Source organism: Phascolarctos cinereus, unplaced genomic scaffold (assembly GCF_003287225.1).
Source record: "Phascolarctos cinereus isolate Bilbo 61053 unplaced genomic scaffold, phaCin_HiC Scaffold_5;HRSCAF=322, whole genome shotgun sequence".
Taxonomy (NCBI): domain Eukaryota; kingdom Metazoa; phylum Chordata; class Mammalia; order Diprotodontia; family Phascolarctidae; genus Phascolarctos; species Phascolarctos cinereus.
Genome location: NW_027555958.1, coordinates 382,348,302 through 382,372,280, shown reverse-complemented (window position 1 = coordinate 382,372,280; position 23,979 = coordinate 382,348,302). Strand labels below are relative to the sequence as shown.

At 42.4% G+C, this 23,979-nt stretch overlaps 1 protein-coding gene across 1 annotated transcript in view; it reads left to right on the top strand.

The window, feature by feature from the left end:
• IGFN1 (immunoglobulin like and fibronectin type III domain containing 1) overlaps positions 1 to 15,880 on the top strand; it is a 44,297-nt gene extending 28,417 nt beyond the window's left edge. Inside the window, 8 exon segments of the mRNA XM_021003025.2 lie at positions 796 to 969; positions 2,292 to 2,420; positions 3,791 to 4,093; positions 4,978 to 5,066; positions 10,094 to 10,289; positions 12,051 to 12,350; positions 13,490 to 13,816; positions 15,410 to 15,880. Of these exon segments, the coding sequence (XP_020858684.2) occupies positions 796 to 969; positions 2,292 to 2,420; positions 3,791 to 4,093; positions 4,978 to 5,066; positions 10,094 to 10,289; positions 12,051 to 12,350; positions 13,490 to 13,816; positions 15,410 to 15,423 (1,532 nt within the window). The 3' untranslated portion in view covers positions 15,424 to 15,880.
• Positions 15,881 to 23,979: the final 8,099 nt, after the last annotated feature.

The window sequence follows — 23,979 nt, the reverse complement described above, 5'->3', positions numbered from 1 at the left end:
ATTCTGAGGCAAAGGATTTGGCCAGATGCTTTGGGGAGGTGTTTTCCATAGTAGGGGCCATGATAGCTGTGAACTAGATTGCTTTTGGTGTCAGAGCAACTCCAAGGTCGAGCTTAACTCTAAAGTGATGAGTTTATGACCTGTGACCTGGGTCCAGATCCTACCTCTAATTACCCGTGTGACCCTAGTGAAATCACTTATCACTTAATCTCCTTCAGCCTGCTTTGTCCTCAGAGGGGGTTAGACTAAAGGTTCTTTGAGGTCCCTTCCAGATCTATGTCCATAACAGTCTCTAACACCCACTGGCCCTGTGACCAAGTCACTTAGCATCCTAGCACCCTAGGCAACTGTCTAAAACTGTAGTGCCAGCTTGCACTGGTAGGAATTAACCGCCAGGCATTTCCTGTGTGGATGAAATCGCACGTGGCCCAGGTGGGAGGTGATTACCTGGTCCTTGGCTTTGGAAGTGAGAGGCTGAGCAGGTTGGTGTCTCTGGAAAACATCAGACTCCACCCTCCATCCAATCTCCCCTGGCCCAGGGATTTTATTCTGCAGAGATCTAGAAAATTTGCTCTAGGTACAGAGGTCTCAGGCACTACATTAGGCTACTGATCCCTCTCTGCGCTCATCCAGTGTAAGCTGAACTCCCTGCAGCAGGCTGGGCATATATGCTCCAAAGGGCAGGATGCTGTGCATGGTGCGATTTCCTCTCTGCCTCAGAAAAAAAAGCAAGCAACGTAGAGAATAGTCTGACCCCTGACATACATTTGCATCACCCCTTGACTTTTCTCATAGCTCGTCCTAGACCCCCTCCAGCCCCAACTATTACATCTGCTACCAGCCAGGGTATCACCCTGACATGGACAGCACCTAAGGGCCCAGGAAGCGCTCACCTCCTCGGCTACTTGATTGAGAAGAGGAAGAAAGGAAGCAATACCTGGACAGCTGTCAATGACCAGCCTGTTTCCGGTGAGCAAGCTTGAGTGAGGAGCAAGGGAATATGGAGGGTGAGGTGGCAGAAGCAGACACCACTGGACCCTGGCATTAAGTCCCTGGGCCTGACCGAGGTGCCAACAAGCAAGGCAATACTTTATTGTCATTCCTATGTTCAGCTCTGGGTTTGGGTCTATGCCCAGGTCAATGCAGTTCCTAACAATTCAGTCAAACTGCATTCCTTATCCTCCCATTTTTTCAGTCCTACAGATTGTTGTTTTCCACTTACATCACCATGATTTAATAGAAAGATCCTTTGGTATTTTAGAATGATAATGGATCTCAGAGATCATCTACTCTAACTTGCTCATTTTACAGAGAAGGAAACTGAGGCCCAGAAAGGGGCAGGGACTTGCTCATCCTCATATATCTAGATAGTGAAGGGGCTAGGATTCAAATTGAAATGGCCTGACACCACAATGTGATTAACAGTCAGGACAACATGGTTCTAATCTCATCCTTATTACTAACTTTCTGTAGGACCTCGAGTAAATTACTTACATTTTTTGAGCTTCAGTTTCCTTATTATTTCCTTATTCCTGTTTTCCTACGATCCTTATAGATATGATAGAAAGAAAGACCATACAGAGAACTTAAAAGATAAAATACTTTATTTTATATATATATATATATGTCTTATTTTATATATGTGTGGACATATACATGCATAGAGTTGTTCAGTTGTTCAGTTGTGTCTGACTCTTCATGAGCCCATTATGAGGTTTTCTTGGCAAAGATATGGAAGTAATTTGCCTTTTCCTTCTCCAATATATGCATATGCACATACTTATACGTATACATACACATACACATATACAATGCACATACACATATATACGTACCTATATGTAGGCACTTTATTTTACATTTGTATACACATAGTTATAAATATATACTTTTTAAACATACATACGTTCATACTTATATATCCATACTTTATTTTATACACATATATGCATACTTTACATATATATAGTACATAGCCATATTTTACTATCTATTTATACTTTCTGATATATTCATATAATACATATTTCTTCATCATTAAAAAATGGAGGGATTGAACTCAATGATTGCAATCCCTAGGATACCTTGTCTGGGTTAGAGTTCGCTGTTGCCATGATCTCTGTCATCCAGAGGACTCCAGTCACCATGAGGGTCTTGCTATGGGCTTAGCCGGTCATAGTGAAATGGGTGGGGGCACAGTAGGATCCCTGCCTGGGAAGCTTTCTAGGGGACTAAGGCTCAGACTGGCTGCTGGATTCCTAGGACTAACTGGAGTATCGGAATATTCACAGAGAGAAAATGGACTGTGACCAACTTGCTGCAGGGTTGTCAATACGAGTTCCGAGTGACTGCTGTGGGGGCCTCTGGCCCTGGGGAGCCTGGACCCCCATCAGATGCTGTTTTTGCTCGAGACCCCATGAGTAAGTGCAGATGTTGACCCTGGCAAGGCAACTCTGGGAGCAATGGGGAGAAAATGAAGAGTCATTGAGCAGTTAGTATAGGAAAATCAAAGTTCAGGAAAAGACAGGCAGTCTAAAGGTCAGTAGTACCATGTTCTTTGGGATTCAGCATATAGATGGAACATAAAGATTCCCTCAAATAGAGAACAGGAACACAGTGTAGACCCTTCAGACTATAAGGTCCTCCTTCTTACTCATCCCCCCCAGTCTCTACATAGGGCAGGTCCCTAATCCAGCCCACTCAGTTGGGCAACTTGCACAGCCTTGTAAATGGTCATTCACTGCAGGTTCAGACATCACCAAAACATGAAAGTGAATATGCAGGTAAAAAAGATAGACTTCCTTACATATTGTTCAAATGTCTAACATAAATCCAACATAAGTGTCCTAGTCTTCATTAGACACATAGGTATTGGACAGGGGTGAGGAGGATAAATGGGAGTCTGTATTGGTGCAGTGTTCAGGTTTGCAAATCTCTTAGTACATTTGAATAAAGCCATTAAGAAAGCATGGCTCTGGAACAGGCATTTAGGATACAGATTAAAGGATAATGACGGACATAACACAGAGCTGTCAATATGAATTCTGAGTGACAGTTGTGAAGGCCTCTGGACCCAGGGAACCTGGATCCAGGACTTCATGATGACTGACCCCATCTCCATAATTTTTAAACATATTATTTTCAGTTGAAATTCTTTCCCTGACTCCAATTCTCTCTCCTACCCACTGAGAAGGCAAGACATATTATACCCATTCTACACATGAAGTCATGCAAAACTTATTTCCACATCAACTATGTTACAAATAAAGCAAGAAAAATAGAGAAAATGAAAAACAACTCTGTGTCAGAGTTCATCAGATCTCTCTCTGGAGGTGGGCATTTTTTTGGTCATGAATCCTTTGGAATTGTCACAGATCATTGTATTGCTCAGAGTAGCCAAGTCTCTCACAAGCTGATTATACTATTGCTGTTACAGTGTACAATGTTCTCCAAGGGAGTTTAGAATATAATGAGAAATCAACTGAAATCTATAGTGACCCCAGAAGGACTCTAAGGGAAAAGTGTTTGGATCAGAGGCTGTATAGCAGGTTGGAGAAAGGGCGGGCTGAGCTTGAAGGAAGTTACCTTAAACAATGATGGAGCAAATTGTGGAACAGAGAAGGGAAGCTGCTCTAGGCATGTCATTCTATAGAGAACAGACCAGTCAACGAAGAAGAACTCTTGACTTCCTATAGGGAAACTTAAATTTCTTGTACTTTATAAAAACAAGTCTCCCTCTGGAAGGGGTTTTCCATCCTTAGAAGCTGACATTCCCACTGTATCCTTCCAGGACCCCCTGGCCCTGTTCGTGATCTCCAGGTGACTGACACATCCCATACCAGCATCACGTTGAGTTGGGCCAGTCCAGATGCCCAGGGTGGGGATGAAGTCCAGGGCTATATGGTGGAGCTGAGGAGCTCAGATAGTCTCCAGTGGAGCCGCTGCCACCCAGGCACTGTGGGTGGCACCACCTATACCATCAAGGGACTCCGGCCACAGGAGGCCTATTTCCTGAGGGTAACAGCTGTCAATGATGGGGGTCAGGGCCAGCCCACCACACTGGACACCTGCATCCAGGCCATGCCTGCATCTAGTAAGTACCAGTTCTCCTATTCCTTCCATTTTCCAATCCCCACCCATGTGTTGCTCAAAGAGCATCCCTGCCTACATTCACTGGCATTTGTTATACTTGACTTCCAAGACACCAGCTAATCTTCCTATCATTTCATACACATAATTGACTTTGGCTAAATCATTTCACTACCATGGTCCTCGGTTTCCTTATCTGTAAAATTAAGGGGTTAGAAAAGTATATTTTTTGAACCTCAGAACCTTGGTGTTCTGCAAAGTGAATAGGGCTTCCATGAGAAAATGTTGATTCCACGTAGTCATGTAGAAGGAGCTGTGCTTTCTCCCAATATAAACTCAGGAGCCTCTGACTTGAGGGGGCTTTACCAGACCTCAGGATTCCTTCTCTGCTCTCATCTCATCTCCAACTCTCACCTCAGGTTAGGTGGGAGTGGTGTCTACAAGGGGAAGTCACAACTGAGTAGAGACAATATTGCCCCCAGTACTCATGGATATCTATCCACTGTAGGAACCACTAACTCTACTTCTCCATCCCTTCACCCTTAACATTTCTCTTTCAACCTATTCCTTCTCTTTGTCCTCTTTCTCCTTCCCCTTCTCCCAATATTTTCCTACCAGTCCCTGTACCTTTTCACCTCACTTCTCCCAAGCCCTCCAACACCCTCAATTCTCCCAGCCCTGGGACTTTTTTTTGTCTTCTTGGTATCTGTACCTGTAATTGAATTGACTGAGCCCAAAGAAAATGACAGGTTGGGCTTCTAGCTAGGAAGAGTCATGTGGGCTGATATTCACTTACTCTCTAGACCTTCTCCCCTTATCCTAAGGCAGAGGTTGAGGGCAGGGGGCAGAGGAGAGGGAGAGAGATGACCAAGGCTGTCTGCTTTCCAGTTCCTCCCAAGTTCCTCATGGATACCACCACCACAGACCGTGTGACCGTCAGGTCTGGGGACATGGTCCGAGTTCCTGTTTCCTTTGAGGTGAGTCCACCTTTGTGTAGGAGTGATCAGAGCTGGGACCAGGGAGTAAGGACCCCATCATGAAAGCTGAGGATTTTTCAGCCTTCTTCCCTAGTGTTCAGGAGATGGACAAGAAACCAGACTACATTTTGTTGAGGTGTGTTATGAGTGAAATTTAACAAAAAGATAACTGAAGCACGTTCTCTGAGCAAAATATAATTTTATTAATTGGGCTCTACCTGCCTATGAAGGGATCCATGGCTTGCCTCCATTTATGCCAAGACTCTGAGCAAAAAAGATAGCTCCCCTTTTATAGGCTTTGGGGAGCACAGAACAAAGAACACAACAGGGTAGGCGACATCATCAGGTTGAGGGCATCATGACTGGTTACACAGCTACAAATGTGGGGAACAATATGATTGGCTGGAAGTTGGGAATGAGGGGCCAGCAGCAACCCCCTCTTTCTCTTCTGTGACTAAGATGTGTTCATTATTTGAGTCTATCTGCAAGAAAGTGCCGATAGCAAACCAGACATCCTTGAAGGATAGCTTGGTGCTGTAAGATACTAGACATGACTCCCTTGTGTCCACCTGCATAACCCAAAGTTAGAAGAGTTCCTGTAGGCAAGAATAAAACAGTGATTAGCAAGAGAGATGGAGTTCTAAGCTTAATCCATTGCAGACCAGCTGAATTCTGAACTAAGTTCAGAGACAGAGAACCACGACTTAAGCTGTTACAGGACAAAATTAATTAATTGTAAATAGAATCAATAAAACATGATACAGAATCAATTTAATCTTCTCAGGTGTAAAGAGTTTGACATAGTGCAGAGCTGATCTGGGTTACTAGGATATAATGGGAAAGAATACTGGACCTGGAGCTAAGGAGACCTGGGTTCCAATCCTGCTTCGGACACTTATTGACTGTGTAATCACGAGCAAGTCACTTAACCTAAGCCTGGTTACTGTCCTCTATAAAATGGAGATAATAATACTTAGAGAACCTACTTTATGGAATTGTTTCTGTGAGAACCCTTTGTAAACTTTAGAGTGCTACATAAAAGTGAACTGTTACTAATTTAGACCTGGCTTTGACACTAACTAGCTATGGATTAACCCAGCATGTTTCACAAGTACTCTTTTCATCTCTGAGCCTCACTGTCTTTTATAGAAGAAGGGGGTTGGACTAGGAGACAAGGTCCCTTCCAGCTCAGCACTGTACAATGAAAATGGCATTGACCTGGAGTCAGAGGGACTGGATTCCAATTCCATCTCTGACACATACTATCTGTATGACCCAGGCAATTCATTTTGATAGGATAATAGGATCAGAAATCTAGTGCTAAAAGGGACCTCAAAAAGCCTTTTATATTTCTGGGTCTCAATTTCTTCATCTGTAAAACAAGGGAGTTAGACTAGATGTTAGCCAATAAGCATTTATTAAGGACCTACTGTGTAAAACAAGGGAGTTAGACTAGATGTTAGCCAATAAGCATTTATTTAGGACCTACTATGTGCTAAATGCTGGGAATACGAAGAAAGGTAAAATAAAATTTCCTTCTGTCAAGAATCATAGTTTTTTCTAAGTGCTAACTTAAAAGAAATAAACTCTAAATGCAATTTTGACGTAAATGGACATAAATTTGACATAAAATATTCAAATGGATCTGTCATCTCATTGGTCAAGTCTTACTTCGGTAATTCAGAATAAATCTCAGCCCATGTCTGCCCAAAATAATAATATTTTTAATGGGAAAGACAACCTGTAAATAATAAAGTATGCATAAAATCTATTATTCAGGGTAGGGCAAAGGTAACTTGAAAGGAGAAGGCACTAGCTTAGGGAGAGGGGCTGCCAAGACCTCTTGTAGAAGCTAGGATTTGAGCTGAGTCTTGAAGGAAGCCAGGGTAACTGAGAGATAGTTGGTGAGGGGGCATGGAGTGCCAGTGCAAAGATGGGAGTTGTTAAAATGTATGCAAGGAATGACAAGTATGATCCCGCTTAGCTGGATCATACAGTGCACAAAGGGGAATGAAGTCTAAGAAGTCTAGGAAGACTGGGGAAGGTAAGAAAGAGCCAGGTGGTGAAGGATCTTAAAGGCCAAACAGATGAGTTTATATTTATTCCTAAAGAAATTAGGGAGTCACTGAGCTCCCCGGGTAGGGGCAACGGCAGGGTCAGCCCTATGGTTTGGGAAAATCACCTTGCTGACTGAGAGGGGGATGAATTGGAGTAGAGAGAGACTAGATACAGGGAGGGCCAGCTAGGTGGTGCAGTGGATAAAGTTCCAAGCTTGGAGTCAGGAAAACCTGAGTTCAAATATGGCCTAGGACACTTACTAGCTGTGTGATCCTGGGCAAGTCACTTAATCCTGTTTGCCTCAGTTTCCTCATCTGTAAAATAAAGAAAACGGCAAACCACTCCAGTATCTTTGCCAAGAAAACCCCAAATGGGGTCCTGAAGAGTCAGATACAACTGAAATGATACAACAGCAACAACAACAGAAGATATAGGGAGACCAGTTATGAGATACTGTAGCAGTCCAGGTGAGACTAGGCTGGTGGCTGGGCTGTGAGCAGAAAGAACAGGTGGTGTAAGAGATGTTGTGAAGGCAGAAATGACAAGATTTGGCAGTGGATTGGATATGTGGTCTGAGAGACAGAGAGAAGCTGAGGTTGCCATCAAGGTTTCAAGCCTGGCTAACTGGGAGGATGGCGCTGCTCTTGAGAGTAATAAAAAAAATTGGAAGTGAAGAGAGTCTGAGAGGAAAGAAAATTAATTCTGTTTTGCATGTGTAAGGTTTGAGATGCCTTGGGAATGGGCCAATAGATAGAGACTGAAGAGGAGGGAGAGTGGGGAGGATGGGATCAAAGGCCTGGGTGAATGGGTTACATTTGGAAAGCAGAAGGGTCACCTCTTCATCTGAGACCAGGGTGAAGGAGGACATAGGGAGGGAAGATGTCTGAATGATGTGAGAAAAGGAAGAAGGAGAAGGAAGAATCTCTCAGTGAATGGTCTCAAATAGAACTGGGAAGAGGGGGTGCCTCAGGAGGTTTGAAGGGAGAAGAGATGGGGGACAGCCATTGTAGAGAGTAAGACAGGAAATTAATTAGGGAGGAAGAGAACCTCTGCCCTGCAGCAGCATGGGCTCAGTTGAGGTGGTTAATATAAATGAGCAGTGGGTTAATTCAGTAGGGTTTCATGATTTCATTCAGCTCCGTTCAGCAGCGCAGGAACAGGGGAGGTGGATGAGATAGAGGAAGTGATCTGGAATGCCTTCTAGGTCTAGCATGATGATTCCATGGCTCTAACATCACACACTTCTATGAATGTAATCGAAAGGACGACTCCAGTGCCTTTCCTCTGAGGTCACCGGCCATCTCCGCTGTATGTTTCTGCTCGGGACAGAGTGGTTTTCGAGTGGTCTTCCCCATCAGATTGTGAGCTCCTGCTAGGCAGGACCTGGGGTTTTTGGTTCGTCGGTTTTGCCTCTGTATCCCCAGTGTTCAGCACAATCTCTGGCACGTAATAAGCACTTACAAGTGCTTGTTGATTGACTCCTCCCACATCCCCCTCCCCCCTTTAAAGGGTGATACAGCTCTACAAGTCTGTCTTCTAGTGAGAACAGCAGATATTGCACCTCAAGTGAAGTTAGCAAGTCAACAATTATTTATTAGTAAGCACTTACTACTATGTGCCAGGCACTATGCTAAGCACTGGAAATACAAATACAGAAAGAAAGAAAGATAGTCCTTACCCTCAAGGAGATGCAATTCTAATGGAGGAAGACAACACATGAAAAAGGGGTGGGGGAATGAAGGGATGTGGAGGCAGCATGGTAGAGAAAATCTAGAGACTGGAGTCCAGCCTGGAGAGAAATGAAGATATATTTGGCATGGACTTCTTCAAAATGGAGGTTCCGGGAGAATAAGCCAATCAGGGGTTGAGAGTTTCTTCCAGTGGGAGAAGCCCAGGGGTGGAAGGAGTTTTCTGAGTAAAGAGGTTCCTATGATACCATAGAGAAAGGCCTGTGGGGATGAATTAGAAATGGAGTCTAGAGACAAATGCATTTCTAAACTTTTACTACCTGTACCGGCAATTCACCATTATTCACATGAATGGAAGTGGCCAGCATCATGGATTATCCAAACCCAGATTATCTTTGACATCTGATTACATACATACATACATGCATACATACACATATGTATGCATACGAGATTTTTGGAAGCAGGATTGCTTTAGGGGACTGATAGTGAAATGAGTCAGTGGTCCCTGAGGCCATCTTATTTAGCATTGAATAAGCTTTTGGTGTTGGGAGTTAGGAAAGTGAAGGAATGGTAGAATGAGGACAATAGATGAAGAGTAACTACCATGACTAAATTTCTTTGAGGAGATATGTGTACCTAGTTCTTGAAACATACATGAAAATTTTGCAGGCTGTAAAATGAAGGGTGACACTCTAAAGTCCCTTCCCATTCTTTTTTTAAAAAATTTTTTTTTTTGGCTAGGCAATGGGGTTAAGTGACTTGCCCAGGGTCACACAGCTAGTATGTGTTATGTGTCTGAGGCCAGATTTGAACTCAAGTCCTCCCAAATCCAGGGCCGGTGCTCTATCCACTGCGCCATCTAGCTGTCCCAAGTCCCTTCCCATTCTAAAGTCTCTGACCCATGAGCTAGGCTTATGTCTGGAGATTGTGTGTGTGTGTGTGTGTGTGTGTGTGCGTGTGCACGTAGGAATAAAGTTATGGATGAGTAAGATGATCAGATGATCAATTCTCTAGAGAGATTTATCCTTCCTTTCTATCCTGGATACTTTTAAAGCTTGCCTGTAAATGGGCAAGGTGCTTCTAGTTGCCTCCCCCCAAGGGGATTGTGACAATGTGCCCAAGATCACACAGGGATCCAGAAGCATCCACAGAAGGCACAGTGGGCACAGCTGAGCACAGTGATGGGAAAGGAACAGAGATGGGGCTGTCCAGGGGAGCCAGTCAAAGTCAAGCTGAGAGACTAATCCAAAGGGTGGGTTTGTGGGGATTTGTCCACAGGCTTCGCCCATGCCAGAGCTGATTTGGCTAAAAGACGGGCTGCCCCTGTCCAAGAGGACAGTCACCACCATCAAAGATGGCCTCACTCAACTTCTAATTCCGGTGGTCAGCCTCGCAGATGGTGGTCTCTACACTGTGACGCTGAGGAACCTACAGGGGAAAGAGGTGACCTACAGCTTTGTCATTCAAGTGTCAGGTAAAGGAAATCATTCTCTTTCCCTTTCCCCTTAAATATTGCCAATATTGACTCAGACTGTGGGGCTGGGACTGTACCTAAGGAGCATACTTACCCACTCATCATAGGGAAACAGAGATTCTAGCTAAGGTGCACCACCTTAGCAATGAGAGATAAATCTTCCCACCACTTCTCAAATATGAAAGATGGAGAGCGGGGAGGTAGAGAAGGATTGGGGATTAGATCCCACTATTCCTCAGCCCTAGGAACTTCCCTGTGAATTGTCAGTCAGTCAGTCAGTCAGTAAGCATTTATTAAGTGGCTACTATGTGCCAGGTACTGTGCTGAGTGCTGGGGACACAAAGAGAGGCAATAAATAATCTTTGTCCTTCAGGATGCAGAACAAATATGGGTAAAAAAGTTACATACAGGGCAAATTGGAAATAATCAACAGAGAGAAGGCATTAGCATTAAGAGGGACTGGGAAAGGCTTTCCATTTTAGATGCAATTTGAATGTTGAATTTAAGATGTCTGTTGGATATCTAGCTCATGAGGTCTCAGGCAGCTGGAATTTTGAGACTGGAGGTCAGCAGAGAGGCTAGGGATGGTAATTAAATCCATGGGATTTGATAAGATCACCAAGTAAAGCAATATAATAGGTGAAGAGAGGAGGCTCAGGACAGAGCCCTGTGGGACACCTATAGTTAATAGGCATGAAATGGATAAGGATCCAGCAAAGAAGACTAAGGAACGCACTGATAGGTGGGAGAAGAAGCAGGAGAGAGCAGAATCCTGAAAACATAGACAGAAGAAAGTATCAAAGAGAAAAAGGCAATCAAGAGTGTCAAAAGCTGCAGAAAGATCAAGGAGAATGAGGATTAAGAAGCGACACAAATTCTCTTACACAACCTCATTTTATCATCTTGGGCAAGTGTGCTGAGGATTATATAGACTTTATAATTGACATAATCAAAAAATTATTCATAAAGTGGGTAGCTGTAGGTGGCACTGGAGATGACCCAAGGAGTCACACAAACCCAGTCCTTGTTTTTTATAGGAGTTTAAGAGTCAGACCAGAAAGCTGACATAGAAACAGACAGCACACTGACATAATGCCATTATCTAATTAACTGAGAAGTAATCAGTAAATAACAGATGTTTATTAATGCCTAATATATGCCAGGCATATAGGAGACAAAACAGTTTCTGCCTTCTGGTTGCTAGGGATGGTGTGTGGGGAGGTGGTGAAGAGGGAAATAGATAAATATAATAACAAATACAAGGTGATAGAGTAAAGGAGGGCTAGAGGGAAGGAAATTTGAGGTCAAGAATATTTTCAGCTGTAAGGAATAAGGAGATACCTTGGGAAAAGCTTCATGGAGAAGATAGCACCTGAGCTTGTTTTGAAGGAAGAGAATGGAAATGCATTCTAGAATTGGAGGCAGCCCTACTGCTTTTAAAAACTAGCCCATTTGTTTAAAAGTTTCAAGTGAATTGAGAAAAAAAATTTTTTTTCAGTAGAGTGAAAAATTTAGCTATACTCCTGGAGATAATTGGTGACTCCCTACCCACCCCCCTCTTCCAGGGGCATCACATACTAAACTTAGGTTGGTAATCACTGGGTCTTAGTTGATATTAAAATACACCTGTATTTCCTGGCCACATATCCCCTCTCTGAGGAGCAGGCTTATTAGCAGAGGAAAAAATGGTCTAAGATTTCAAATGTACCCCACAAAATAAATAACCAGAGTTGCTTACACATGGATCCTCTCCTCCTACAGCATCTCCTGCTACCCCAGGGCCCATCCGGCTGGAGGAGAATGTCCCTGGGACAGTGACAGCAGTGTGGGAGCCACCTCCAGATGATGGTCAGGGTGGCTCTCTCTATTACACTGTGCTAACACGCTCCTCGGCCCACGCTGCCTGGAGGGAGGCAGGGGACCGGATCTACACCAATCGCTTCACTCTTGCTGGCATCCTCCCTGGCCATCAGTATTACTTCCGAGTTGTGGCTAAGAATGAACTGGGGACCAGTGAGCCCTCTGACACCACAGAGCCCTGGAGTGTCCCCCGGCAACGAGGTGAGAGGGTCTATGCCTTGGCCCTGGGGGTCTTTCAGGTGAATCACTCTTGAAGAAGACAAGGAGGGAGGGGTTTTCAGAAATAGATGGGAGGACTCAGGCTCCGGGATGTTTCGCCTATCATTTTCATAACTTGGAAACATAGTATGTGAGAGCCAGAAGGGATCTCTAAGACCATCTAACCCAGTTCCCTCATTTTACAAAAGAGAAAACTGAGACCCAGAGTGGAGAGGTGAGCTCGTATGAGGTTATACATTAATTTAGTATTAAAGCAGAGATCAAAACCTGGGCTCTAGGACTCCTGGCCATTGCACTGGACAGTGCTGTAGGTTTCATAATTCAAGAGCTGGGGGAGAACTTGGAAAAAGGAGCACAGGAGAGGGAAAGGTGAGAGAAGAGCTGAAGCCCAAGTTTAGGTGGCAGCCTGGAGGTGTTGACCACTTCTCCTCCTAGCCTACTTAACCCTTTCCTCCTACTCACCTCATTTTTCTCTCATCCACCAAACTACTTACCCCTTCACCGGTCCACCCACCCACTCTTGAGTGGCCATATATCTGTCTCTCTTCATACATGACCCTTTGTATCTCTGTGACTGGGGTTATGTGAGGGGGGTATAATTGCTTTATCTGTGTCATTGTCACCCCTGGATCACAGCTAGAAAAGAGAGTGGGCCTGGGGATGAGACAAATTTGCATTCATTTTTCTCTGGGAAAAAAGTGCCTTTTATAGTCTAATAAATATAGTTATTAAATACACATGCATGAGTATGGTTGTGAATATACACACTGACAGTAGGTATTATGGTGTAGTAGAAAGTGCTGAATTTGAAATCAGAAGACCTAGGTTCAAATCTGAGCTGGGCTACTGGGGTAAGATATATCACCTCTCTGGATCTCAGTTTCCTCACCTGTAAAATGAGGGGATGGAGGGAGAAAGGTGACTTCTAAGGCTCCTTCTAATATTTAATCTGTACTCTCTAAATCAAAGAGGCAAATTCAGATGGGCAGAACCAGGGATTGTGGGGCTATGGGGAGGGGTGGGACGAGAAGACTTCTGGGGTCCCTTATAACTTTAAATCTATGATCCTACTATCATTCCTTCCTGAGTCTCTAGCCTCCTGTTCTGTGTTATCATTGCAGATAAGTTCATGGTGAAGATGCCCAACTTCAAGGAACCAAATCTGAGCCAGAAGCCCTATTTCCTGGTCAATCTACGAACCCACCTGCTGCCCCAAGGCTGTGAATGCTGCATGAGTTGTGCTGTGAAGGGAGAGCCTAGACCTAGAGTCACCTGGTTCAAGGATGATGAGAGCCTAGAAGGCAATCCCAATGTATATAGTACAGATGTCCTGGGCGTCTGCTCCTTGGTCATCCCCAGTGTCACCCCCAAGGACAGCGGCAAGTACAAGGCTGTGGCTGAGAACAAGCTGGGCCAGGCAGTCAGCACAGCTACCCTCATTGTTACCGGTAATCATGGCTTCCCTCTATGTTAGGCAGTCACTGAACAACACTGACCAGATGCTCTGTATGCATCCTTCTTCCCTTGGAGCTTGCCTGGGGTGGGGGTGCCAGGGGGATCCGGAGAATGGAGGAAAGGCAGCCTTTGCCTTCACTGAGCCCCTAATCTGATGGGGAAAATACCCCAGGGATCTCTCACTCTGATGGGAAGGGTGTTATATGCTAGACCCAGGTCAGGATACCCAGTAGTACCTTTTTTTTTTATTACTAACTAATTATAGAACCGTGGGTTGAACTAGATTAGGGAGTTTTATCTTTTTGTTGTGTGTGATAGACACAAAATGAAATAAATAGGATTAAAAATAAATATATTATTCTGGGTGCTAGGTGGCACAGGGGATAAAGTGCTGGGTCTGGAATCAGGAAGACTCATCTTTTTGGCTCCAAATATGGCCTCAGACACTTACTAGCTATGTGACCCTGGGAAAGTCACCTATCCCTGTTTCCCTCAATTTCCTCATCTGTAAAATGAACTGGAGAAGGAAATGACAAACCACTCTAGTATCTCTACCAAGAAAACCCCACATGGGGTCCCCAAGAGTCTGACCCAGCTGAAATGAATAAACAATAACAACAAGTAGATCAGGGATTCTTTTCCTTTTTTGTGTCACAGATTCCATTCTCAGAATAATGTTTTTAATGCACAAAATAAAATAAATAGGATTAAAAATAAATATTATACCATATTATATAATGTTATAATATATAATTATATTACGTTATGTTACATTACATTATATCATTATTTTATATTATATTCCTTGTATTCCATTATAGCACATTATATTATATCATGTCTCATATCTTATATTAAATTGAAATAGTTACCAAAATATTTTTCAAAGCCATGTTCACAGATTTCCCTCCTTGCCAGGCTAGATGATTTCTAATTTTCCTTCAAGCTTTAATGTTTTCTGGTTCTATGAGACAATGTGCATACGTGGCCTAGTGCACAGAGTGTTAGGCTTGCAATCAATGAGATTGGAGTTCAAATCCTTCCTTGGACACCTATTAGTTGTGTGAGCTTGGGCAAGGCACATAACCTCTGTCTCCCTTAGTTTCCTCATCTGTAAAATGGGGGTGATAATAATAGACTTGCCTCGGGATTGTTATGAAGATCAAATGAGGTAATGTGTAAAGTGCTTTGCAATATTAAGGCCCTATGTCAATGCTATTATAAAGCCACATAGCAACATTGTAGCATAAAACAGCCTTCCTTGGAGTTGAGGAGAGGCTGCTTGTATCGGGGGCTATGTGCAATTGATGGAATTAGTGAGAGAAGACTTCCCTCAAGAAATGGAGGTTTGAGCTGGTTTTAGAGGAGATCTACAAGAAGGATATCTCAAGCTGAGAGAATTAACCTTACCAGAAGAAGGGGTCATTGAGATGGGTCTGGAAACAACCTTGTCCTTTAGTTTGCTCAACTAAAGTAGTTTAAAGAGAGAAGTCTTCGAGATGTAAACCTCATTAAATGTGGGCTTTTGTGGGCTCTGCTTCAGCTTGGATTATGTATCAGTTCCTGTTTCTCCCTCTCTCCCCCAGAATCCTGCTTCTAGTGTGACTGGCACCATGATGGCCCTGCACATCCCTGCAATGCAAAGAATGGATTCTCCCAAGGACCCAGTGCTCCCCATCATGCTGCCTCCTGCTGGCTCCCACAGGACCCCTGGGATCTGTGGGGTGGGGAGCCCATAGAAGGCACAGGCAGAGCAATGGGGAGCTTCCTGGGGAATCCTCAGTCCAGCAGGCCCATCAGGAGGGGGCCATAGAAGCTGTATAGATGAACACTCGTGGCACCAGCCCCTTCACCACAGTCCTAGAAGAGCCACTTGCCATAGCCTCAGACTCTCGCTACCCTTTTGCTTCATTCTTCATCCTTTGGCGAATGCTTTGTTTTCCCAACTGACTCACTCAGCCAGGAACAGCAAGGGTTGTGGTTGGTACAAAAGGAAAGTTAGGGCCAATGGACAAGGAGGATTTTTGTGTATCTTATCATTAAATTACTAGTATGCAAATGGCTGTAAAGTGGATGCAAGTCAATCTGGGATGGAGGTTGTGTCTGGGCAGACACACACACACACACACACACACACACACACACACACACACACAAGCATCTCAGGCCAAGTCCTTTCTCTAAGCCCCAAATACTATGCCCATCCTTAGTTACTACAAAGATAGTGATCCTCTTGCTTGGCAAGAAGGGAGAAAACTAGACTTTAAAAAGCCAATCAACGCGCATTAATTGATTATTTGCCACGTGCTAAGTGCCATAGGAGCAACGAAGACAAATATGATCTCTGCCCTCAAGGATTTGATGGTGTAAGTTTAGTTTGAGAAACAAGACACAAACACATTAAAAAGTTAAAAAGCAATACCAAATGATTGGTAAGAAAAAATACTCTGTGTGGGATGCCACTCAAATTAAAAAAAACACAGAGGTATCCAAGGAGAAGCAGAAAGTTAATTTATTATTATTATTTCAAATGTCGAGATTTGGGTACTCCTCCACCAGTATGATCCGATGAGGGAATACAGACGGAGAAACAAAGAACCAGATTTAAATAGCCCTAATGGGTAAAGTCCCCTCCCACCAGCTGTCTGTTACTCAGCTCACAATCCCAAACTCGAAACTCTACCATAGAACGAAGGAAATAGTATACATCTCTATATTTCTTAGTTTGTTGAGATAATGTCAAAAAAGCAATTAAAAATGTGCAGTCAAGCTAGACATTAGCCAGGTCACCATGACAGAAATACAGCTTACAGATGTAACAGCAAAGTGCAGGAGGGAGATTTCAGACTTTAAGTACTGATATACATTGTGCTGTGGAGCCAGGTTATTCCGACAGAAATATAGCTTACAACTAAGTGCAGGGAGGAGGTTTCAGACTTAGAAAACTTTAACTGCTAATGTGGCACTGGGAGAAAAGGGGACTTTCAGAAATCTATACTTAACCCTATCCTGCCTCCTGAACTTATTACCAGATTTAGGAAAGTCTTATCCCAAACTTTAGTTACACTGAGAAGTCTTCACTGGGACATCCCATTCAACTCTGTTCTAGAAGTTCAGAAAAGAGAAAGATCACTAGGAGCTCAAGTAGCCATGGAGAACTCCAAGGACAACCTCGTGTAGGAAGTGGGACTTAGGCTGGACTTTGAAAGATAGGAGGTTCAAATAAGCAGAAAGTGGGCAGGGCAGAGCTTCTTCTCTAGCAGAGAGGCCTGAGTCTACCTAGTTCAGGGCTAGAAAAAGACTGTCTAAAAGGTTCTGTGGGAAGGGCTTGCCTTGTCTCTTGACAGATTCCCCCAGTACCACTGCCCCAAACATGCAGAGAGATTACTTTTCTCCAGGAAGGTCCCCAGGAAAGGCCATACCAAGGCCACCCAGGTTGTTCTGTTTTTTTCCAGGGCATATAGGGTTGGAGTCAAAGAAGCCAAAATACTTCCATTCTTTTAAATAATTGTGCTGAGTTCTGGGTGACACATTTTGGAAAGAGAATATGTGAGCTGAGGAATGTTCAAAAGAGAGTGACCACAGTGGTGAAGGACCTGGAAACCACGCCAAGGAAGGCTCAGCTTATAGAACTGGGAATGTTTCATCAAGAGAAGAAAACACTTGGGGCAGACTTAAAGGGTTGTCTTATCAAGGAAGAATTAGGTTTGTTCTGCTAAGATGGTGGGCAGACCTAGGAGCCATGGGCAGAAGACTAAGAAGGTAAATTTAGATTTGAAATGAGCAAATCTGCTTAGCAATCACAGGTGTCCAGCTATGGAATGAGTTGCCTCAGGATGTAGGGGGAGGGGTGGTTCCCATCACTAAAGGTCATCAAGTGCTAGCCATTGGGGATGTTGCAGAAAGGATTCCTATTCAATGATAAGTTGGACCCCAACTCCTTTGGGTTTCTATGGTTCTGGGCATCAGAGCTCTTTAAGCCTTGGAAGGGCCCTAGGTCTGGCAGAGTTGCAGTCAGGATGCTCTACAGGAGCTTCTCATCAGCTCTTCAGGGTACCTTGAAGGGCCCCTCTTCAGGAGAGGAAAAGAGAGGTGGGAACATTGGAAGATTTTGTCTCCTGGGCAGATAGGACAAGCCCTCAGTTTGAACCTCCCCTAACCAGAAGTACTTCTGGCTTCCAGTTGCTGGAATTAATCCCTCTGTAAATTCTCCTGCCCAATGCACACTTACCCAAGTCTTGATGCCTTCTCTTTTCCTCAGCTGTCCTCATGTTATTTGGAATTTCCATTTTCCTTCCTTAGTTTCTCCACACCATTGTGTGATCTGCTTTTTCTTATTTCCAAATTCTAGGGACCTGGGGCAACACTGAAGGGCTTTTCACAACCTTTGCAACAGGAAGGAAGGAGCTAGGTTGGTGAAAAACTATGGGGAAAATCAGATGGGGTGCACTTGATCCAATGAGTCACTTCAGAAAAAAATAAATATTTCCTCAATTATTAGTTAGGACAGTCACCACTTAGGACTATGACCTTTTCTTCCTCTTCCATAACTTGGGTGCACTCCTTCCTGCTCATCTCTTTTACTCCTCTCCCCACTACACATACATACCTGACACAAGAAGAAAGAGGCTTGAATTATAAAAGTCATCCAAGCTAGTTATTAAAAATAACTTGTTTTGGGGCTAAAATACATGACCAAAGGAATTGATACAATGACCTCTGGAAAAGTTTTTGAATAGGAAAAATACCTGCCTGAATAGAATAGGTTAGGTCCATCCCTGTGTATGGAAAGGAGACTGAATCAAATGCCCTCTGCCCATGTAGACTGAATCACAAGTAAAAAGAATTAATGAAAAAATGTAAAAGAAGGAGGTTTATCGGTAACTACGTATACTACAGTTTCTTGGAGCCACCTGTGTGACTTTGAGCATACTTCACTTCATCTGTGGGGCAGCTAGGTGATGCAGTGGATAGAGGGCTGGGCTAGGAGTCCGGAAGGCCTGAGTTCAAATCCAGCTTCACGCACTTACTAGCAGTGTGATCTTGGGCAAGTCACTGAGCCCTATTTGCCTCAGATTCCTCATCTATAAAATGAGCTAGAGAAGGAAATGGCAAGCCACTTCAGTATCTTTGCCAAGAAAACCCAAAATGGAGTCAAGAAGAGTTGGATGTGACTAAAATGACTGAACACCTCATCCGTAAGTTGGGGTTTGCTCCAGATCACCTCTAAGTGCCTTAAAACTTTAAATCTATGATCGTGTGATCTGTGATCTTATGAATAGCTGGATTTATTGTTAGCGTGTAAGGAGGTCTCTAGGGATCTGTTTGGCCCCATGCTGTTAAACATTTTGATCAATGACATGGATAGAGACATTAAAAGCTTACTCATCACATTTGCAGATGACACAAAACTGGGAAGCAGTAGATAGTTCTGGGTAAATGAGCTCCACAAAGATCTTGACAAACAAGAGCATCGGGCTGAAGCTAGCAAGAAGCAATTCAACAGAGATAAATATAAAGTCTTACATTACATTCAGAAAACAACTTCACAGATACAAGATTGGGAATGCGTAGGAGACAGTTTGTCTAGACAGGATCTAGCGTTCATAAGATCTAAAAGGTATTTTAGAGACCATCTGGTTCAACCCCCTTTTATAATGAAAATGATAATAATAACTGTAATAAGCTGGCATTTGGGTAATGTTTGAAGATTTGCAAAGTACGTCACAAATATTACTTCATTTGATCCTCACCACAACCCTGTGAGATAGGTGCTATTGTTCCCCCAATTTTACAGATGAAGAAACTGAGGCAGACCTGGGTTAAGTGATTTGCCCAGAGTCACACAGCTAATAAAGGTCTGAGGCCATATTTGAACTCAGTTCTTTTTAATTCCAGGTCCAGACTCCATCCACTGTGCTACTTAGCTACCTTTACAGATTAATTTTTTAAACAGGTGAAGAAACTGAGACCCAGACTGGAGAAGTAGTTTTGGCGGTTTTCATGAACTACATGCTCAGCATGAGACAAACAGCATGATCACAGACTGGGATGATCTTAAGCCACATTCAAATGGGATTAGCTTCCAAGAATAAGGAGGGAATAGTCCCTCTGTCCTTTGCATTAGGCAGACCACATCTTCAGTGTTTGTGTTCGGTTATGGATGCTATTAATGAAGAAGGGAATCAATAAGCTAGAGAGCATCCAAAGGGGGACTTCCTTTTCATCAGAGCCCCCCAAAAGGTGAATGGACTGCTATGGAAGGTAGTGGGTTCCCACTTCTCAAGCAGAATTTGTTGGGCATAGTCAATGGATCACTCAATTAACAAACATATATTACATACAACTATCTACTCCACCTGTGTTTATCGCTGTACTGTAGTGGGAATAAAAGTAGAGTTAGAAGTGCTATCTTTTTTTTTTTTCATACCATAGTTAACTTTTATTTTTTCCTTTTATTAATTTATTTTGATTTATCAACAATCACTTCTATACGCTTTTGAGTTTAAAATTTTTCTCCCCTTCCTCCCCACCACCCTCCCCAAGACAGCACACAACTGATATAGGCTATACATTTACATTCCCATTAAACATATTTTCACATTAGTGAAGTTGTAAGTAAAAATTAAAACCAATAGGAGGAACCATCAGAAAGAGGAAACAAAACTCAACGGAAGAGAAAAAAAAGATAGCAACTCAACTTTCACAGTTATGATTACTATCTGTGTCCTTTTCTCCATCCTTTTTCCCCGTTTATGTTTTTCTTTCTCCTTTCTCCTTCCCCCCACCCCAGACTGGTGTTTTGCTTTTGACCACTGCCTCCTTCAGTCTCTCCTCCCTTCTATTATCCCTTTCCCTTTTGTCCTTACTGCTTCTTCCCTCTCTTCTATCCCCCCTCCCTTTTTCCCCCCTTTTCCTTCCTACTGCCTATAGGGCAAGTTAGATTTCTATACCTAAATGATTATGTTATTCCCTTCTTGAGCCAAATCTGATGAGAGTAAGGTTCAAACAATGCTCACCCCCCTCCCTTCTTTCCTTCTGCTGTAATAGGATTTTCTGTCTTTTCCTGTAATGTTATTTACCCTTGTCTGCCTCCTCCTTTCTCAGTACATTTTCTAAGATCAGACTAATCCACTTACTTGGATCCATTTAACCCCCTTGATTAGATTTTTTTTTATTATTACATCAAAGTCAACTAATATTCACCCCCTTTATGTATACTCCTTTGACATGGTGTAATAACAATACATTCTCAAGAGTTGCAAGTGTCATCTTCCCTTGTAGGGATGTAAACAATCTGCCCTTATTAACAATATTTTGTATCTTTCTGTCCCATTTACTTTTTTATGTCTTTCTTGAAGCTTGTACTTGAAGACCAAATTTTTTGTTGAGCTCTGGTCTTTTTATCAGGAAGGTTTGGAAGTCCCCTATTTCATTTAACATCCATCTCCTCCTTTGAAAAATCGTGCTCATTTTTGCAGGGTAGTTGATTCTTGGCTGCAATCCAAGCTCCTTTGCCTTATGGAATATCATGTTCCATGCCCTGCAGTCTTTTAATGTAGAAGCTGCAAGGTCCTGTGTAGTCCTGACTGTGGTTTCATGATATTTACATTGTTTCTTTCTGCTGCTTGCAGCACCTTCTCTTTCATCTGGTAATTTTGGAATTTTGCTATTATATTCCTTGGCATTGTCAATTTGGGATCTCTTTCAGGTGGTGACCGGTATATCCTTTCTATGGTTATTTTACCTTCTGGTTCTAAGACTTCTGGGCAGTTTTTCTTTATGATTTCCTGAAAGATACTGTGCAGGCTTTTTTTTTTCATCATGATTTTCAGGTAGTCCGATGATTTTTAAATTATCTCTCCTGGATCAATTTTCCAGGTCAGTTGTTTTACTGATAAGGTATTTTATGTTTCATTTATTTTTTCATTTTTCTGTTTCTGTTTGACTGATTCTTGCTCTCTCATGGATTCGTTAGTTTCCATTTGTCCAATTCTAGTTTTTAACAGATTGTTTTCTTCTGTTAGTTTTTGTACTTCCTTCTTCAATTGGCCAATTGTATTTTTAAGGGATTTGTTTTCTTCAGTGTACTTTTTTTCCAGTTTGCCAATTGTGTTTTTTAGGGACTTCTTTTCTTTAAGTGTACTTTTTTTCCAGTTGGCCAATTGTGTTTTTTAAGGACTCTTCTACCTCTCTCATTAGACTTTTAAAATCCTTCTTGAGCTCTTCTAAGAAGGCTTTTAGGGCTTCAGACCAGTTCATATTCCTTTTTGATGTTGCAGATGTGGGCTTGTTGACAATATTGTCCTCTTCAGAATTTCTACCTCGATCTTCTCTCTTCTCATATGAAACTATGGTATGTTTCTTTTTATTTTATTTATTATATATATATATATATATATATATAAATTTATTTTCAGTTTTCAATATTTACTTCCACAAGATTTTGAGTTCCAAATTTTCACCCCATCTCATCCCTCCCCCACCCCAAGATGGCATGCATTCTGAATATCCCTTCCCCTAGTGTCCTCTCTTCTATCTCTTCCCCCCTTCTCTTATACCCTTCCCCTTCTATATTCCTGTAGGGCAGGACAAACTTCTGTACCCCATTTCCTGTATTTCTTATTTCCAGTGCATGTGAAAACATTTTTTTAAACATGTTTTTAAAACTTTAGGTTTCAAATTTCTCCCTTCCTCCCTCCCTACCCACCCTCATTGAAAAGTCAAGCAACTCAATATAGATTATACATGTGCAGTTATGCAAAACACTTCCATAGTAGACATATTGTGAAAAACTAATTCTATTTCCCTTAATCCTATCCTGCCCTCCCATTTATTCTATTCTTTCTTTTGACCCTGTCCCTCCTCAGAAGTATTTGCTTCTGATTACCCCCTTTCCCAATCTGACTCATTGCTCTCTATCATCCCCCTGCTCTCTTGTCCCCTTCTCCCCCTATTTTCCTGTAGGGTAAGACATTTCCATACAATTGAATGTGTATGTTATTCTCCTTAAGCCAAATCCTATGAGAATAAGATTCACTCATTCCCTCTCACCTTCCCCTTTCCCCTCCACTGAGAGACTTTTCTGTTTTTTTTGTGAGATAATTTACCCCATTCTACCTCTCCCTTTCTTCTCCAAGATATAATCCTCTCTCATCCCTTAATTTTATTCTCCAGATATGACCCCTTAATCTTCAACTCACCTCTGCCCTCTATCTATCTGTCTCTATCTATCTATCTATCTATCTATCTATCTACCTATACATACATATAATTTTTTTCCTCCAACTACCCTAATACTGACAAAGGTCTCATGAGTTATAAATATCATCTTTCCATGCAGGAATGTAAACAGTTCAATCTTAATAAGTCTCTTATGATTTCTCTTTCCTGTTTACCTCTTCATGTTCCACCTGAGTCTTGTATTTGAAAGTCAAATTTTCTATTCAGCTCTGGTCTTTTCATCAAGAATGCTTGAAAGTCCTCTATTTCACTGAATGACCATTTTTTCCCCTGAAGGATTATACTCAGTTTTGCTGGGTAGGTGATTCTTGGTTGTAATCCTATCTCCTTTGCCCTCCAGAATATTATATTCCATGCCCTGCGGTCCTTTAATGTAGAAGCTGCTAAATCTTGTGTTATCCTGATGGTGTTTCCACAGTACTTGAATTGTTTCTTTCTGGCAGCTTGTAATATTTTCTCCTTGACCTGGGAACTCTGGAATTTGGCTACAATATTCCTAGGAGTTTTCCTTTGGGGATCTCTTTCAGGAGGAGATCGGTGGATTCTTTCAATTTCTATTTTGCCCTCTGGTTCTACTATATCAGGGCAGTTTTCCTTGATAATTTCTTGAAAGATGATGTCTAGGCTCTTTTTTTGATCATGGCTTTCAGATAGTCCAATAATTTTTAAATTCTCTCTCCTGGATCTATTTTCCAGGTCAGTTGTTTTTCCAATGAGATATTTCACATTTTTCTATTTTTTCATTCTTTTGGATTTGTTTTACAGTGTCTTGATTTCTCATAAAGTCACTAGCTCCCAATTGCTCTATTCTAATTTTTAAGGAAGTATTTTCTTCAGTAATCTTTTGGACTTCCTTTTCCATTTGGCCAATTTTTCTTTTTAGGGCATTCTTTCTCCTTGCTTTTGGACCTCT